General features: G+C 45.2%; 1 protein-coding gene across 2 annotated transcripts in view; it reads right to left on the bottom strand.

Annotated features, from left to right (window-relative positions):
- Positions 1-19,124, bottom strand: part of LOC115458978 (DIS3-like exonuclease 1) — a gene marked incomplete at its 5' end in the record, with an annotated part of 62,065 nt that overhangs the window by 32,894 nt on the left and 10,047 nt on the right. Inside the window, 5 exon segments of one of the 2 annotated variants that reach the window (XM_030188839.1) lie at positions 1,888-2,421; positions 5,400-5,492; positions 10,295-10,542; positions 10,675-10,836; positions 11,795-11,964. In XM_030188839.1, coding sequence (XP_030044699.1) covers positions 1,888-2,421; positions 5,400-5,492; positions 10,295-10,542; positions 10,675-10,836; positions 11,795-11,964 — 1,207 coding nt within the window. 2 annotated transcript variants of the gene reach the window in all.

The following is a 19,124-nucleotide window of genomic DNA, read 5'->3' on the forward strand; positions in this document are numbered from 1 at the left end:
CCACGTAGCCATCTACTCTCCCTTCAGTCCATCCAGAACTCTGCCGCACGTCTTATCTTCCGCCTTAACCGATATACTCATATCACCCCTCTCCTCAAGTCACTTCACTGGCTCCCAATCAGATACCGCATACAGTTCAAGCTTCTCTTACTCACCTACAAATGCACTCGATCTGCGGCCCCTCAGTACCTCTCTACCCTCATCTCCCCTTACGTCCCTACCCATAACCTCCGCTCTCAAGGCAAATCCCTCCTTTCAGTACCCTTCTCCACCACCTCCAACTCCAGGCTCCGTCCCTTCTGTCTCGCCTCACCCCATGCCTGGAACAAACTCCCTGAGCCCATACGCCGTGCCCCCTCCCTACCCATCTTCAAATCAATGCTCAAAGCCCACCTCTTCAATGTCGCCTTCGGCACCTAATCACTACACCTCCTCTCAGAAAACTTATCTACCCCAACTTGACATTTCGTCCTTTACATTGTAAGCTCTTCCGAGCAGGGACCGTCCTTATTGTTAATTTGTACAGCGCTGCGTAACCCTAGTAGCGCTCTAGAAATGTTAAGTAGTAGTAGTAGAAGTAGTAATATACAATTCATATCCCAGCCCCAGCAATTTGTCCCAACAGCTTACACATAAAAAGAATATACACAGAGCAGGGGTTAGCAAAATGGCACGGAGTGAGAACTTCACGTAAAGCCTGGAGAAGAGAAGGGGATATTTGACTGAATAAGGTGGTTGTTGTATAAAGTACCACTTTATTCACAGACTCGACACAGTACCGTGTTTTGGCCACAGGCCTGCCTCAGGAGTCTTAAATGATTCTGGTACTAGGAATCGTCTGAAAGTTAGGTGGTCATGAAAAAGACTTTTGAATGATTGAAACAGATACTTTAAAGTCTCTGTGTAGTAGGTCAAGTGGTACTTTATACATCAGTATCCCATCTCCCTGGAGTCATTGGTCCACTTCCCACTTCCTTTTAACTGTTTATCCCACGCATGAATTCAAACATGCGTGGGATAAACATAAAGGAATCCTGCTCAGAAGGATGGGATCCCCAGAAGCTTAGCCGGTGGTGGGAGGCAGGGCAGACTTATACGGTCTGTGCCAGAGCTGGTGGTGGGAGGCGGGGCTGGTGGTTGGGAGGCGGGGATAGTGCTGGGCAGACTTATACGGTTTCTGCCCTGAAAAAGACAGGTACAAATCAAGGTAAGGTATACACAAAAAATGGCACATGTGAGTTTATCTTGTTGGGCAGACTGGGTAGACCGTGCAGGTCTTTTTCTGCAGTCATCTACTATGTTACTATGTTTTCTCGTGGGAGTTAGTGTTCATCCCCCTCGGTGGATCACCTCCTCACAGAATAAGGTGAAACAGTCATGCATTTATCTGCCAGGGGAAAAAGTCAACTCAACCCAGTAAAAGAATTCAAGAAGGCCTGGGTCAGGCACAGAGCATATTTAGCTGAAAGGAAGCCAGGGTAAAGGCAGAGTAGGGTCTGTGATTTTTGGAACAGAAAGAGGAAATAGCCAGACAGGATGGGCCTTGAGATTCCGCCACCACAGCTGCTCCATCCAGTAAAGAATGAAACAGGTGGGATGTAAATGAGTTTAAATAAAAATCAATCAAAACCACAATCCCACAGCACTCACTGCAGCTTTCCTAGGAGTCAGAACATTTAAGGATACCTTTTCAAAGCGCTAAGTTGGGATTTATCAATGCACCTTTCCCAGATCCTGCCCTTTGAAAATTAAATCAATGCTGGAGAAACAGGACGACTGCTTGGTTCAGATCACATCTCACCACTCACCCACAGATTCAGGTGAAGCCAACTCTACAGATGAAGAGCTGTATATGGAACAAAACCATAGTATCAGACAGAAACCTACCGTGTACTGATGATGAAACCTTTGGCTTCAGCGCACTCTCGCAGTTCAGAAAAGAACTCCTGGCATGGAGGCGGGTGCAGCCGCAGCAGGGCTTGGTGAGGGAAGCTTTCATAGATCTTTGTAGCCACCCAATGGTTGGCAAGTATCATGCATTCAGCGACGGTCTCGTGCACCTCTAGGGGCTGCTTGGGAATTAGGTCAGCAATGTTCTTTCGCTCATCCAGCTGCACGCGTACCTCCACTCCCTCCAGCTCCAGAGCACCACAGATGTCCCGTTTGGCCCGCATGTGACGTGCAATCTCCGTCAGCTTGCCCACAGCCCACAGCAGCTCCTCCAGCCTTGCTTGTCCCATTTCACTGTCCAGGGCCTGCAGCTCTGGGATTTCATCCACAACAGTTAAGTCACCATCCAGCAGCTGCTGTGCTGCCTCATAGAAGAGCTTGTAGGCAGAGCAGATGATGGTCCTTCCATACCAAACCTTCTTTATCTCATATGTTTCTCTATCCAACTCCCACATGACACTTACTGCATACCTGAAAACAATCACACCAGAAAATACTTGTAAAGCAGTTATTTATTTTTTTTTAACTTTGAATTTTTATTGAAATAACATCTCAAACATAACAACGAGCCATTGGCTCCAGCACATGACAATGCAACAATTTTTATTTTAACATTATGCTTATAACCCTTTTATCCCCACTATTCCCCCCACCCTTCCCCCCTCACCCTCCCCCCCACTAACCCCTCAACAACTGATTCCCCCAACAGCCCAAACCCCCCCTAAACCCCCTCAATATCTGTTAGATATTCAGGAGCCTCTGGATTATATCTCCCCTTACGCTTATCAGTCAATTTTTCCAACTCTATAATGGTTTTAAATTTCTCAGCCCAATTACCTACAGTTGGCCCAGCGGACTTTTTCCAATGCATTGCAATAGTGGTTTTTGCGGCGGCTAACCCCATTCTCTTGAATCTCTGGTAAAGCATTTATTTTTTTATAGGATTATTTTGTATTTGAGTCTGGAGAAAAGCTGACAGTTATTTAAGAGCACATGGTTTTGGACAAGGTATCTTTGAATACCGTATCATCAAAACAAGGACGTCAGGGCATCTCAACAGAGAGGTTGCACATAGTAGCTTTATCCACATATTTGTTCACTGTCAACTGCTGAGCAAGTTGTAAATACAAACAAAAAACGTAGCTTGAAATGTCTGTATACAAATACTAAAAGCCTAAAAAATAAGAGCACAAAATGAAAAATACTGGTATGCTTGCTATACTAGACCTAAGGCATCTGCATTTATGACTTACAAGACTTGGTACTTTCTCTGTGGTTTGTCCTCAGGCATGGAATAAATTGCCTTTTTCTTTGAAAATTCAACAGAACACTGCATCGTTTAAGCAAACGTTGAAATGTCACTTGCTAGATCATCTTGTTGATTAATGATGCTTTGAGTGTTCTGCTGCTGCTGAATTTATGCTGAATCGCTGTCATTGTATTGATTAGTGGTCTGTATTGTTGTGTTTTTTATATTGTTATTGTGTATGTTGTGTTACCCTCTTTGGATATAAGGCGCGATACAAATAAACAAACACACACTGCAACTCAAGCCCTGTTCCATCCAAACCATGTCCTCAGGAACATTTACACACAGTACATGCGCTATCTTGTCTGTGCCGCTTCCTACTACTTATCATTTCTATAGCGCTACAAGGCATACGCAGCGCTGTACACCATACACAAAGACAGTCCCTGCTCAAAGAGCTTACAATCTAGATAAGGCAGGTAAACAGACAGAACAATTAAGGGTAAGGGAATAAAGAGGTGAGGATAAAGGACAGGGCAAGTGAGTTAGGAGTCAAAAGCAGTGGTAAAGAGGTGGGTTTTGCTTCCTGCATCAGCATCCTTCGCATGATGGGTAGCGCTTGAGGCGGAACATCCAATCAGTGTGTGTGTGTGTGGCGGGGGAGTATTTGTGACCTGGACTGGCCACTGTTGGAAACAGGATGCTGGGCTTGATGGACCTTTGGTCTGTCTTAGTATGGCAATACTTATGTACTTATGTAAGGGTAAAAGGAGAGCATGAGGATGGGTGGGCACTGTGGTGGGGGGTGACCTGCACATGCTCAGAAATGCCTTTGTCAGATGACTTCACCCTGGAGGAAAGGGTGTGCAAGGATGAAGGTTTGCCTAGGATAAAGGCTGTAGGCATCACAGTGTTTCATTTCTTAAACTCCTTCCACCAGGTCTCTGAGATCCCTATAATGTCCATATCTTCATTTACTGTCATATACCGTATTTTTCGGACTATAAGACGTACTTTTTTCCCCCAAAATTTGGGAGGAAAATGGGGGGTGCGTCTTATAGTCCGAAGGTAGCGATTTCCCTCCGAGACTTCAATTCTCGGTGGCCATTATGAATCTCGCCGAGACCGTCAGGCAGCATACAGGAGGACGGAGAGCAGCGCGCTGGGCAGGAAAGAGGGGGCTCTTTCCTGCCCCGACGTCACTAGACCACCAGGGAAGATCGCGTGACGTGAGTAGGGAGAAATGGTGACAGGGCCGGGGGGAGGGCGATCCTGAACTCGGACAAGACGCACCGGAGCACCTAGGTTTTAGAGGAGGAAAAAGGAAAATTTTTTTCCTATTTCCCTCCTCTAAAACCTAGGTGCATCTTATGGTCTGGTGCGTCTTATAGTCCGAAAAATACGGTATTCTAATGCTATGCTCCCATATTATTCACTACAGACCACTCAAAATCTGTTTGTTTGTTTTTTTTTTACTGTATTCACAACCTACCTAGCAGTTGGTAGGGCTAATCTGGAATCATTTATTCTTGTCTGCTCTTTACCTAATACATATGGGTTCTTAGCTGTTAGGAAAATCTCTCTACCCAGGTGGTCCAGCTTCCACACTTTTCCAGTATCCTTTGGTTATCACCTTTCGCTCCTCTCTTTTTCCAAGGTGGTTAGGCTGGGTCCATCACCCTCTTCCCCAAAATGTTCCCCAATTCCTAACAAATCTATCTTCGCCAGTCTTCCCATTAAGAAATGAGTACTTCTCCTGATCACTAGTAATCCATAGCCAGGTCCACAGTGAAGCTGGACTAGGGCCAGGTGCTAACTGGGCAAGAAATTTTAAGGTGGAACATCAGTACAGACAACAAAAACTGTTAAAAAGAACACAGCAAATTGGTAACATTAGGCCTGCATGTGACATAAAAAACTTTGCACGCTCAGAATTCCCATTCACCCGGGGCTTAACCAAAACGTAACTCTCTACCAATGGGGCTTTGTCAGGCACAGATGGAAAAATGACCTCTGTACCCATCATGACTCTATAACTGGGGACATTATGAAATAGTATTAGAGATAGCAACTGTATATCATTGATGGCTGTGTTCATAAAAAATTATATTAATCTTTCCTTCATAAAAAAAAAAAAGTAATGATACTGAGTTTTCCTAGAATGCTGGGGTGTACTATGAAGTAAGGTGAATAAACTTACCTGTCTGCACCTCCAAGGAGGGAGCACAGGTCTGCGCTCAGGATGGAAGGAAGCATATCATAACGGCGGTCTGCTAGATAGTACGTTGTAGCCCTGAGAATAAAGAATATGAATATGAATCTATGTGTCTCTAAAAAACCTCCAATGTACAAACAGTAAACAAAAGTACACAACTCAAAAACTCAGAGAAAAATGTACGATTCAACAGATGCTGTCAATGAGCAAATATAAAACGAAGATGCAATACAAATGTATATTGTGAGAGGAGTGGCCTAGTGGTTAGGGTGGTGGACTCTGGTCCTGGGGAACTGAGGAACTGAGTTCGATTCCCACTTCAGGCACAGGCAGCTCCTTGTGACTCTGGGCAAGTCACTTAACCCTCCATTGCCCCATGTAAGCCGCATTGAGCCTGCCATGAGTGGGAAAGCGCAGGGTACAAATGTAACAAAAATAAAATAGATACTATTGGAGATTCTACATGGAATGTTGCTACTACTGGAGATTCTACATGGAATGTTGCTACTACTGGAGATTCTACATGGAATGTTGCTACTACTGGAGATTCTACATGGAATGTTGCTACTATTGGAGATTCTACATGGAATGTTGCTATTCCACTAGCAACATTCCATGTAGAAGGCTGCGCAGGCTTCTGTTTCTGTGAGTCTGACGTCCTGCACATACGTGAAGCCTGCGCGGCCACATTGGTGATCTGCAAGGGCCGACTTCTAGTGGAATAGCAACATTCCATGTAGAATCTCAAATAGTAGGAACAGTGGAGGAGTGGCCTAGTGGTTAGGGTGGTGGACTTTGGTCCTGAGGAACTGAGTTCGATTCCCACTTCAGGCACAGGCAGCTCCTTGTGACTCTGGGCAAGTCACTTAACCCTCCATTGCCCCATGTAAGCCGCATTGAGCCTGCCATGAGTGGGAAAGCGCAGGGTACAAATGTAACAAAAATAAAATAGATACTATTGGAGATTCTACATGGAATTTCCTACTATTGGAGATTCTACATGGAATGTTGCTATTCCACCAGCAACATTCCATGTAGAAGGCTGCGCAGGCTTCTGTTTCTGTGAGTCTGACGTCCTGCACGTATGTGCAGGACGTCAGACTCACAGAAGCAGAAACCTGTGCGGCCACATTGGTGATCTGCAAGGGCCGACTTCTACATGGAATGTTGCTAGTGGAATAGCAACATTCCATGTAGAATCTCAAATAGTAGCAACAGTTGAGGAGTGGCCTAGTGGTTAGGGTGGTGGACTTTGGCCAGGGGAACTGAGTTGGATTCCCACTTCAGACACAGGCAACTCCTTGTGACTCTGGGCAAGTCACTTAACCCTCCATTGCCCCATGTAAGCCGCACTGAGCCTGCCATGAGTGGGAAAGCGCAGGGTACAAATGTAACAAAAATAAAATAGATACTATTGGACATTCTACATGGAATGTTGCTATTCCACTAGCAACATTCCATGTTGAAGGCTGCGCAGGCTTCTGTTTCTGCGAGTCTGACGTCCTGCACAGAAGCAGAAGCCTGCGCGGCCACATTGGTGATCTGCAAGGGCCGACTTCTAGTGGAATAGCAACATTCCATGTAGAATCTCAAATAGTAGCAACAGTGGACTTTGGTCCTGAGTTCGATTCCCACTTCAGGCACAGGCAGCTCCTTGTGACTCTGGGCAAGTCACTTAACCCTCCATTGCCTGCCGCATTGAGCCTGCCATGAGTGGGAAAGCGCGGGGTACAAATGTAACAAAAATAAAATAAAAATATGAAAAGAGAGACCAGGTTAACACCTGTAATGTCAGCCTTTAAATCTATAAGGAGTACTACACATCACTGGTCTCCCTTTATTTTTACCCAGTGATATCGGTGTCCCAATTTCAACGTTCATATGCAAAAATAATGCTTATGCCGGGTCACCTTCATGATCACACATTCATGTGTGTAAGTGTCGGTGGGGTGCTAAGTGGAATTCTGCAAGCTTAGAATGAAGCCTACATAGCACGAAACCTGCAAAGGGGACATAAACATGGTGGAGCATGGGCGGGTCTCACACTTATGCATATAAGTCATAGAATGCTTTAGTTAGCACATACATGTTGCAACTTTAGGGTGTATAAGATTTAGAGGAGGGTTTTAGATTTGTTAGGAACTGGGCAACATTCTGGGGAAGGGGGAGCCTATTCCAAAAGGATGGGCTCCACCTTAACCAGGGTGGGACCAGGCTGCTGGCGTCGGCATTTAAAAAGGAGATAGAGCAGCTTTTAAACTAGAAGTGGAGGAGATGAGAAGGGAAACCAAATGTGAACGAGGATAACAGCAGAATGAGTTTTGAGTAGCACTAAATGGAGAAGTAGGCTTTACTCCACATATTAGAAGTTTTGGAAGTATAGAGGTTATGTACAAATAGACCATGAGGCACAGGGAGGAATTTTAAAGAATGGGGGGGTGGAGGGAGGTGATTGGGAGGGAGGGAACAGTATTAGACAGGGCAATTACATATAAAACAAAATATAGGAGTTATTATCATTGGAAATTAATGTTTGAGTTAATCGTTCATTGTTGCACATTTTTTCTTCATCTATATAAAGGGTATGTTTAGAGGCATTAAGAAATGCTCATATCCAGCAGATCGCCAAGACCTGTCGTTTCTTTCTTTACAACATCGTAAAATCCGCCCCTTTCTTTCTGAGCACTCTACCAAAACCCTCATCCACACCCTTGTCACCTCTCGTTTAGACTACTGCAATCTGCTTCTTGCTGGCCTCCCACTCAGTCACCTCTCCCCTCTCCAGTCGGTTCAAAACTCTGCTGCCCGTCTCATCTTCCGCCAGGGTCGCTTTACTCATACTACCCCTCTCCTCAAGACCCTTCACTGGCTCCCTATCCGTTTTCGCATCCTGTTCAAACTTCTTCTACTAACCTATAAATGTACTCACTCTGCTGCTCCCCAGTATCTCTCCACACTCGTCCTTCCCTACACCCCTTCCCGTGCACTCCGCTCCATGGATAAATCCTTCTTATCTGTTCCCTTCTCCACTACTGCCAACTCCAGACTTCGAGCCTTCTGTCTCGCTGCACCCTACGCCTGGAATAAACTTCCTGAGCCCCTAAGTCTTGCCCCATCCTTGGCCACCTTTAAATCTAGACTGAAAGCCCACCTCTTTAACATTGCTTTTGACTCGTAACCACTTGTAACCACTCGCCTCCACCTACCCTCCTCTTCTCCTTCCTGTACACATTAATTGATTTGATTTGCTTACTTTATTTTTTGTCTATTAGATTGTAAGCTCTTTGAGCAGGGACTGTCTTTCTTCTATGTTTGTGCAGCGCTGCGTACGCCTTGTAGCGCTATAAAAATGCTAAATAGTAGTAGTAGTAGTAGTAGGGGACAGGGGAGAAAACTGTAACAAAATCAAAATTTGATGATAGCAGATTTGGACTGTTGTATATAAGATTGGCAAGTGTAATACCAGTCATGTACTCAATCAAACAGATGTATCACCATGTGAAATCATCAATAAAAACGTTGAAACAAACTAGAAACGGAGGGAAAGCAGACAGTCACTCAAAAGCGAATGGTTCAAGATAAGGTATCTTTTGAGGGTATCACCCAAACAGGGAAGAAAAAGTTCCTTGTAAGTAAGGATGTCAAAGAGACCGTAGTGGATCAGATGGCCTTAAGTAAAATTAATAATAACCAGACAGAAGATAACATATTAATAATGCCACGTATTAAACGTGATATAAAACTGAGCAACAAGCATGCACTGAAATGTCTATACGCAAATGCAAGGAGCCTGAGACATAAGATGGGAGAGCTGGAAAACATTGCACACAATGAAAAATTGGATATTATAGGCATCTCCCCTTACGTTCCCACCCGTTACCTCCGCTCTCAGGACAAATCCCTCCTTTCAGTACCCTTCTCCACCACGCCAACTCCAGGCTCCGCCCTTTCTGCCTCGCCTCACCCCATGCCTGGAACAGACTCCCTGAGCCCATAAGCCAGGCCCCCTCCCTGCCCATCTTCAAATCATTGCTCAAAGCCCACCTCTTCAATGTCACCTTAGGCACCTAACCACTACACCTCTACTCAGGAAATCTAGACTGCCCCAACTTGACATTTCGTCCTTTAGATTGTAAGCTCCTTTGAGCAGGGACTGTCCTTCTTTGTTAATTTGTACAGCGCTGTGTAACCCTAGTAGCACTCTAGAAATGTTAAATAGTAGTAGTAATCTCTGAGACCTGGTGGAAGGAAGGATAACCAGTGGGACACAGTGATACCAGGCTACAAATTATATCGTAGTGATAGGGTAGATAGGATTGGAGGAGGGGTAGCACTGTATATTAATGAGAACCAGGCTGCAAATATTGCAGGATACAAAACCCCTACTGGAATCTTTGTGGATTGAAATTCTACGTGAAAAGGGGAAAAAATGATGATAGGAGTGTACTACCGTCTGCCTGGCCAGGACGAGCGGACGGACGCAGCAATGTCAAAGGAAATTAGGGAAGCAAATAAAATGGGCATTGTAATAATAATGGGTGATTTCAATTATCCAGATATAGACTGGGTTAATGTAACATCAGTACACGCCAGGGAGATAAAATTTCTTGATGAAATCAAGGACAGCTTCATGGAACAGTTGGTTCAGGAGCCGACAAGAGAAGGAAAAATACTAGACTTAGTCCTTAGTGGAGCTCCTGAATTAGTGTGGGGGGTAACGGTTCGAGGGCCACTTCATAACAGTGATCATAATATGAACAGTTTTGATATTGGCATTGAAGGAAGTGAACTTAGGAAACTTTAGAAAAGGTGATTACGATAAAATGAGAAAAACACAAAAATACACAAAAAAAACATTTCCACAGAAGACCTGCAGTCACCTTGCTCGAGCCTCAATGTCTGTGTATGAGTTTGCTGCCACAAAGTGAGTCACATCTGCGATATGGACACCCAGTTCCAGGTTGCCATTGGCCAGGGTTCTAACAGATAGCGTATCATCTACATCTTCACAGCCCTTCGGGTCAATGCTGAACACCAGATGAGTGTCCCTCAAGTCTGTCCGCACCAGCTGCTCCTCTGGAGTCACTTGCCAGGGTTCCTTGGGGGTATCAACAGGCATCTCACGCATCTGCAGTGCAATTACACAGAAAGGATAAAGATCTTGTACATTTGGAAATGTCACTGTATCATCCTTCCCCAACCATGCCATTAGGAATGACAGCAAGAAATACAGACCATAACCATGACCTTGGGAGCTGACCTGGGCCTCTGAGAAAGGGGCGACGGAAATGCTGTTTTCTACAAGGATGGTGGCAATCTCTGCTTCCAGATCCCCGATTCGTCCCAAGACCCGCACAAAGTGTCCATTGGGGTAGAGAGACGTGGAGTCCCAAGAATCAATCCGCACCACAACCCTCCAGTCCTGCAACAAGGCAAATTAAATTATCCTTCGTTAATGCTTGACATTTTGCTCCAGGAAACATTTTACCCTGAAAATAAATACATTGAGAGTGTGTGTGTGTGTGTGTGTGGGGGGGGGGGGGGGGTGTCTGTTGCACCACGCAACTATTGTATGGAGCTACCAAAATTTTTCAGAGGGTACTAGGAGGTCACTGTCAAGCTCATTTTCAAAGCACTTAGCCTCCCAAAGTTCCATAGAAACCTATGGAACTTAGCCTCCCAAAGTGCTTTGAAAATATGCCTCTGTGTGTCACTGGCCATGTTGGCCACAGGAGTCCCAGGATCCTGAGACATGGGAAAAACTGATAGTTGCAAGTCGGTGTTAATATTGACCAATGGAGCATGCACTGTTTAGTTAGTTAGTCAAGATCGGGAGGCGGGGCTGGTGGTTGGGAGGCAGGGATAGTGCTAGACAGATTTGTACGGTCTGTGCCAGAGCCGGTGATGGGCAGCGGGACTGGTGGTTGGGAGGCGGGGATAGTGCTGGGCAGACTTGTACGGTCTGTGCCAGAGCCGGTGGTTGGGAGGCAGGGCTGGTGGTTGGGAGGTGAGGATAGTGCTGGGCAGACTTATACGGTCTGTGCCAGAGCCGGTGGTTGGGAGGAGGGGCAGGAGGTTGGGAGGCGGGGATAGTGCTGGGCAGACTTATACGGTCTGTGCCCTGAAGAGCACAGGTACAAATCAAAGTAGGGTATACACAAAAAGCAGCAAATATGAGTTATCTTGTTGGGCAGACTGGATGGACCATGCAGGTCTTTTTCTGCCGTCATCTACTATGTTACTATGTTAGAATGAGCAATCAGAGGTGACAAATTTGAACAGCTACAGATTGGTTGGTTGTCCCCAGTATGCCCAGTCTCATAGCTAGCACAAGGTTTTCCAATCTGCGTCATTTCTTTCCCATCCATGCCCCAACACACCTGCAGCGTCTCGGCTTGCTGTGTGCTAATCCGGATTTTGGGAATTCTGTAATCCCACGGGGTAACGAGGATCTTCAGGGCATTTTTGCCTTGAGACTGCGTCTCTTCTTTGGCAGGAAAGGTTGCAACATAGTCCCTCCAGTTCTTCTGAATGACTCCCACTACCCTGCCTTAAAAAGGGCCACAAAGAGACAAGAGATAATTAAACTGCAGCACAGAAGCCACTGGTTGCTAACCTCATGGAGCTTACTGCTCCTAACCCCAGATGATGAAACAGGGATTTTCAACTCCAGTCCCCTGGGGCTACAGACAGATCTGATTTCAACACAATCAAAATATGTCAACTGACCATAAACTGGAGCTACTGCATGCAAATAAAGCTTCATAAATATTCAGAGCAGATATGATGAAAACCACACCTGTTTGCAGCCTTGGATGAAAGTCTTATGTTTCAAGGAAAACTTGTTAATTTTCTTTCCAGGAGTCCTCCAGACCAGTCCAGAACCAATGGGTTATGCCTGTAGCCAGCAGATGAAGAGAAAGACAAATGACTTATGAGTTCTGCCCTTCAAAGGGCACTGCACAGCAGCTGTTCACTAATATTTCTGTTAACAAAGCAAAGATTTCCCCTAAACCTCCTTCAGAAGAGGAAAATCCAAGGTATATAATCAGAAAACAAAACACAAATTCAATAGAACCACATATTTTTCAGAGATATATCTCTGTCCCAGAGCAAAACATAACACAGAAGGCAGACTCTGGACTGGTCTGGAGGACTCAACGAAAAACTCCTACGTTAACTTTCAAAGTAGCTTCTCCCTTCCTGGTTCCCCCCAAAAGAACCAATAATCAATCTGATTTCCAAAAGGCACTGGTTACCTCTAAGTAACACATGAGAACTCCACAAACATCCAAGTAGGTGGAAGAGAAAAAACTCCTCTCCGTAATAATTAACTTTATAAACAAGCACCATCTTCAGCAGAAAAGAAGGATCAGTGCAAATGGAAGCATCGGCTTCTGTAAAACGCAAGATGGTTCCTGGCAGGATAGCACTTGCAACTCTGAAATTCACCAGCTGAACATACAGCTACTAAAAAAAAAAAGGCTTCTTTCAATGTAAGATCCATAAAGGATGCCTTTTTTAACAGCTCAAAGGGCGGAGAATCCAGGGCATGACGGACTAAATTCAGGGTCCACGTCGGATAACCTGAAGAAACCAGAGCCTTCAGAAGCAATACTCCCTTTAAGAAACAAACGACATTCAGATGAGAAGCTAAAGAGCCTCTTCCTAGACAGCCCTAAACACACACCAACACAACCATCAGGACTTTCAAGAAGCCTACAGCCAAGCCTCTCTTGATCCCTTCCTGTAAAAAAACATCAAAGCCTGAAATTGCAAGCACACCTGCTCTGCACATCATCTGTTGGTTGATGGGCATAACCCACTGGTTCTGGACTGGTCTGGTGGACAATAATGATTAGTTACATTTTTGTTAAAAAAAAAAAAAAGGCAGCTCGGGTGAATTTGCAGGTCTTCAATTTCTGTAGCTATATCAAACACACCGTTCTATCAATACCTGGTTATTTGTCGCACTATCTAATGAAGGTCTATTTATAGCTAGGCTTTTTTTCATTTTTAACTGGAATCTTGACTCTGGACTTAATCTGATGTGTCATGTTAGGTTTAGCATTAGGCGGGGCATTGGGGGGAGGAGAGGTTTCCAGCTTTTAATCTTTGGAGCACTTGATTTTATTGATACATTTTATTGATATATTTGTATACTAGTAAAAAAGCCCCGTTTCTGATGCAAATGAAACGGGGGCTAGCAAGGTTTTCTTCTGTGTGCATGTGGGAGTGTGTGTGTCCCTGCCCTCTCTCCCTTCCCCTCTGCTCTGTCCCCTCCCCCCTGGGAGTCGAGTCCTTCAGTGTTAAGTTTCCTGCTCTGCTGTGTTTGTGTTACAGAGATAGCGAGGGCTTCTGCCCTCTCTCCCCTCCCCCCTCTGAGTCCTTCACTGTTACAGAGAGAGCGATTTGATTTCGTGCTTTGCTGTGTTTTCCTTCACTGTTTGTGTTACAGAGAGTGAGGGCGGGACAGACACTCATGGGGAAACTGGATATCTCTCCCCTTTCACACTTCCGGCTGGAGGCTTCATTTAGAACGTTGGTGGTGCCTTTTATATATAGAGATGTTATAATTATGCAACATGTAACCTGCCTACAGCACTATGGTGCTTGGGTGAGAAATCCACATTAACAATTAAATAAAAAGGGTGAAGGGGCACAGTTTAGTTTTTAGATTAGCTGTGGTGGAGCTGAGGGTATCTAGAACCAAAGCAAATAGGATGTGCTCTGACTATCCCCCTCATGTCCATCTCTCAATCAAAAGTGATGATGATGTATTTGGGATGAGGACATATATGTAATCCATACTGCAGTATATTTAGAGGGATCCAATTTTATCCAAAGGATTATAACATCAAGACAGAGGTTAAGAGCTTTGAGATCAGGTAAAGGGTCATGAATTTGATATACCAGCTTTCTGTGAGTACAACCAAAGTGGTTTACATATATTATACGCAAATATTTTCCATGTCCCTAGTGGGTTCACAATTCCACTCAGTGCCTTTATGCTGTAACTTGGCTCCTTTTGCCTATGAAAGTAAAGAAGCTTAAGGGAATACAGGCCCAGGAATTACAAAATGCATTTTAACCCAGATCTACACAAATCTGTTTTTTACGATATCTATAATGAATATTTATCAGGTATGTTTGCATACATTTGGCCTGAGAGCCATATTAATTTACTTAGCCCTTGTGGACCAAGACTGGGCAGTGGTGTTATAAGCTGTTTTAAAGCTGCTTACACACTAGTGTAAGGAAAGAAGCTCACACGAAATGTGCTAACAGACATCCAAACCTCTGGGGAAATTTTATTCATTTAGGAGTCAATATTCAGCCAGCGGCGGTCAGTATCCCTGGATATTCAAAGCCGGGCCATGTCTGGGTGCTGGCACTGAATATCCAGTTATAAGTAGCTAGATAGGGACATCCGATGCGGCATAGGAGAGCTCCACAAACCTTCTACCACTTTCAGCCCCACGCAGCATTCCATTGAGTGCAAAACATACCAGGGGGGAGATACAAGCACAGCACTGGTGATCCTGTGGGCTGGGCAGGAGAGGCGTTGGAGCCTGGGGTGCTCTTCACCACAGCTCTTGAAGAAAGCAGAGCCAGCAATGTGCGGTGGGAATCGCGAGCATGTGCAGCACTTAAAATTTTTACAGGCTTTACAAAGACATTGGGCAGATATGGTGTCTCCAGCGCTTTCTCTTCAGTTACACTGTGTACCGAGCTCACAGTTAAGCCAAGTCCAGTTTTCTTTGTGACCCAGAGATACTCTTTTCAGCTTGACACCAGTTGAGTTATACTTGAGACCCTGAGACAGGTGGCTGTGCCCACCCAAAACATGGCCCCGTGCTGGGTCGGATTTCACTGGTGCTTTTAATAAAGATTTGAAGACATACAGATTTGACTCATGTTTTTCTCCTATAGGAGACATACCTAAATGCTGCAGAACATGAATACACTGGAAGAGATATGGGAGAGAGGGGATATGATAGAGACGTGTAAATAACTCAGTGGCGTTAATATACAGGTAAGCCTTTTTCAAATGAAGGAAAACTCTGGAATGAGGGGGCATACGATGAAGTAAAGAGGCTTAGGAGGAATCTAAGAAAATACTCTTTCACGGAAAGGATGGTGGATGCATGGAATAGCCTCCCGGTGGAGGTCGTGGAGACGGGGACTGTGTCAGAGTTTAAGAAAGCACGGGACAGGCATGTGGGATCCTTTAGGAAAGAAAGAGTTGGTGGTTACTGAGGATGGGCAGACTGGCTGTAATGTTTCTATGTTTCAACAGACAAGGATTTTTTAAACTTCCCAGTGAAGCAGGAGGAGGTAGCTTGGGTGATAAAGCAAAGTCGCCTTCTGAAGGCTCCAAGTTCTGATGGGTTCAACTCTTGGGGACAACATTCTTCTGTTTCTACTATGTTGTGATGAAAACAGTGGGTTTCTGAGCCTATGAACTGTATTGTTTTGTTGATGACATGCATTTCTCCTGGTTGTTTTGCAGACCATATGTGTTTTTCCTGGTTGGCCAGCAGAGGGCGATTATTTTTATTTTTTAAAACTGTACCAGAAGTGACAGGTTTTTTTTTCCCTGCCTAACTATGAGGTAATTTGTTAGTCTCAGTTTGGAAGTAGAGGGAGAAAGACCTCTCTACCGAGACCCTGTGATCAGTTATATTCTGTAACTTGTGAGCAGCTATATTTCCTGTACCTCCCAGGCACTATTCAGGTAGTGATAAAATGTTAAGATTGTTTTATAAGTGATCCATATTCAGTTACCTGTTATTAGGTGCTGTTTTATGGTTCACTGTTCAATATTTTTCATCATCGTGGGATACTACCAAAGTAAATAAATTTCCACCAAATGAAAATGAATACGGTCTCTAAATGTTGTGCCGTTCAATAGGTAATGTAAGAAGGAAAAAGGCCTCACAGAGCTCCTAGGATTGTAATCATCTATTGGAGCTTAAACGGGTCTACATTGTAGTGCAAAAAAATGGTTTTGAAAGACCACTGTTCTTTCAAACCTGCTAGCTGCCAGAACTAGGAAGTTCTTCAGTGGAAGTTCGTACGTTCCTTCTATCCCTCGCCCCAAGCCGATGACGGCCAGCGTTTCGTTTTGCTGCTTTAGGGTCTTGGTGGCTGGGCTGCTTTGGAAACAATCTCTGGTTCTTTCATGTCTTGCCTGTGTGCCTGTACTTGTGACCTGGATTGGCTACTATAGGAAACAGGATTCTGGGCTTGAATTGACCTTTCGGTCTGTCCCAGTATGGCAATGCTTAAAGATCTTAGGACTGGTCACATACTTGATAAACACCTACTCGATCCAGGGGGGTACTACGCTGAAATCTGAAGACTTTAGAGAGCGCATAGAGGTTAGGTGGGGAGACTGAATATAGTGTTTAAGTTGGCAATATACAAAACAATCACTTGACCCAGACAACTTAAAACTGAAGATGGGAGGAGGTCACGTGATGCCACGCTGAAAAGCAGACGTGGACGTTACAGCTGCAAAACCTAACAAACCAACGATCAGAGAATAGCATTCTGAAGTAGGGACAATAAATCGCTTGGTGCCAGAGAGTGGGGCATTGATGGCGAGTAAATCGGTCCGGAAACAAGGAGAGGGCATCTGAAGCACACAAGATGGCGGCGGCCCGGGCCCAGTGTGCTCCGTGTGGGTTTCCGAAATCGTGAAGGAGGTCACACAGGCGCTAAACGCCTCACTAGATCAAAAATTCCAGAAAATCACTGACAAACTGGAAACGATGGACGGGAAAATGGAGGCGCTAAAAGGAGAGTTTGCAACATCATGCCAGAGACTGTCGGATTTAGAAGATCAAATGCAAACAACAACCTCCACTACAGATTCCCTGAAGGCCAAAGTAACGGAGCTGGAAAACAGGTCTCGCAGGGGGAATCTGCGCCTGGTGGGGCTAACGGAGGCTATCACTGAAATTGAATTTCGCCCCTTCTTAGAAGATTGGCTCACCAAGACACTAAAATTGCAGTCCCTGGCAGGCCCGCTCTGCACTGAGCGGGCACATAGATTAGGCCCCAGGAGACCAAGAGATGCTAAACCAAGAATAGTCGTCTTTAAATTGCTAAATTACGTTCACAAAACGGAGATTCTTGGAGCAATTCGGGCCAAAGGTCCCTTGGAATATGATAACAAAACCGTTCTCTTTCAAGATTTTTCAGTGAGGGTCTCGCTACTCCGGAAGGCGTACTCGCAGATCTGCTCAACGCTCCATTATAGACAGGTGCAGTTTGCCTTACTGTACCCTGCACGACAAGATATTCACGGATGGAAAGGCTACTTTTTTTTGACTCACCAGAGGCGGCCTGCGAGTTCTTCAACAAGCAAGAATCATTGCAACAGAGGGCAGCAGAGTGAAGGAAAGAGAAGTGATTGAGACTTAACATAAGGAGAGGGACCCGTCACTGGTATCGACAGGAATCTATACTCTGGATTACAAGGGAAGGACATCACTTTATGAGACAAACTACTGAAGCCTCTTTGTTGCTGGACAAGCCATGGCCTCAGAGCACCACAACATGGCAAACTGTGAGTACTGGGACCAAAGCTAAGACGCATCAGAGACCATAATAGGGATCTTGGTTGAGTTTCCCAGGGGGGCACTAGAAACTTAATACGGACTGTGTCCTAAATAAGGGGAGTTTTGCCCCCCCCAGATTACTAGTGCAACGGATGGGGCTTCCGACAGGATGTGGATTTGAAACACTAAGACTAACAGACGGATCACCAGAACTCAAGAGATTGGCAGTCTTTGGAACCAATACAGGACACTAGTCCACCAGCAACATTCCATGTAGAAGCCTGCCCTTGCAGATCAGCAACGCGGCCGCACAGGCTTCTGTTTCTGTGAGTCTGACATCCTGCACGTACTTGTGGGACGTCAGACTCACAGAAACAGAAGCGTTCCTGATCTGCAAGGACAGGCTTCTACATGGAATGTTGTTAGTGGAGGAGTAGACTAGTGGTTAGTGCAGCGGACTCTGATTCTGGGGAACTGGGTTCAATTCTCACTGCAGCTCCTTGTGACTCTGGGCAAATCACTTAACCCTCCATTGCCCCTGGTACAAAATAAGTACCTGAATATATGTAAACCGCTTTGAATGTTGTTGCAAAAAACACAGAAAGGTGGCATGTCAAGTCCCAGTTCCCTATTTGTAGATTCCACATGGAATGTTGCCACTATCTGAGATTCTGTTGCTACTATTTGAGATTCTACATGGAATGTTGCTAGTCCACCAGCAACATTCCATGTAGAAGCCTGCCCTTGCAGATCAGCAACGCGGCTGTGCAGGCTTCTGTTTCTGTGAGTCTGACGTCCCTGCACGTATGTGCAGGACGTCAGACTCACAGAAACAGAAGCCTGCGCGGCTGCGTTGCTAATGTGCAAGGGCAGAAGCCTGCGCGGCTGCATTGCTGATCTGGGACTTGACATGCCGCCTTTCTGTGGTTTTTGCAACCTACATTTGAAGTGGTTTACATAGTATATACAGGTACTTATTTGTACCTTGGGCAATGGAGGGTTAAGTGACTTGCCCTTATTTGTACCTGGGGCAATGGAGGGTTAAGTGACTTGCCCATAGTCACAAAGAGCTGAAGTGGGAGTGGAACCCAGTTCCCCAGGATCAAAGTCCGCTGCACTAACCACTAGGCTACTCCTCCAC

The sequence above is a fragment of the Microcaecilia unicolor genome, unplaced genomic scaffold (genome assembly GCF_901765095.1).
Source record: "Microcaecilia unicolor unplaced genomic scaffold, aMicUni1.1, whole genome shotgun sequence".
Lineage (NCBI taxonomy): Eukaryota > Metazoa > Chordata > Amphibia > Gymnophiona > Siphonopidae > Microcaecilia > Microcaecilia unicolor.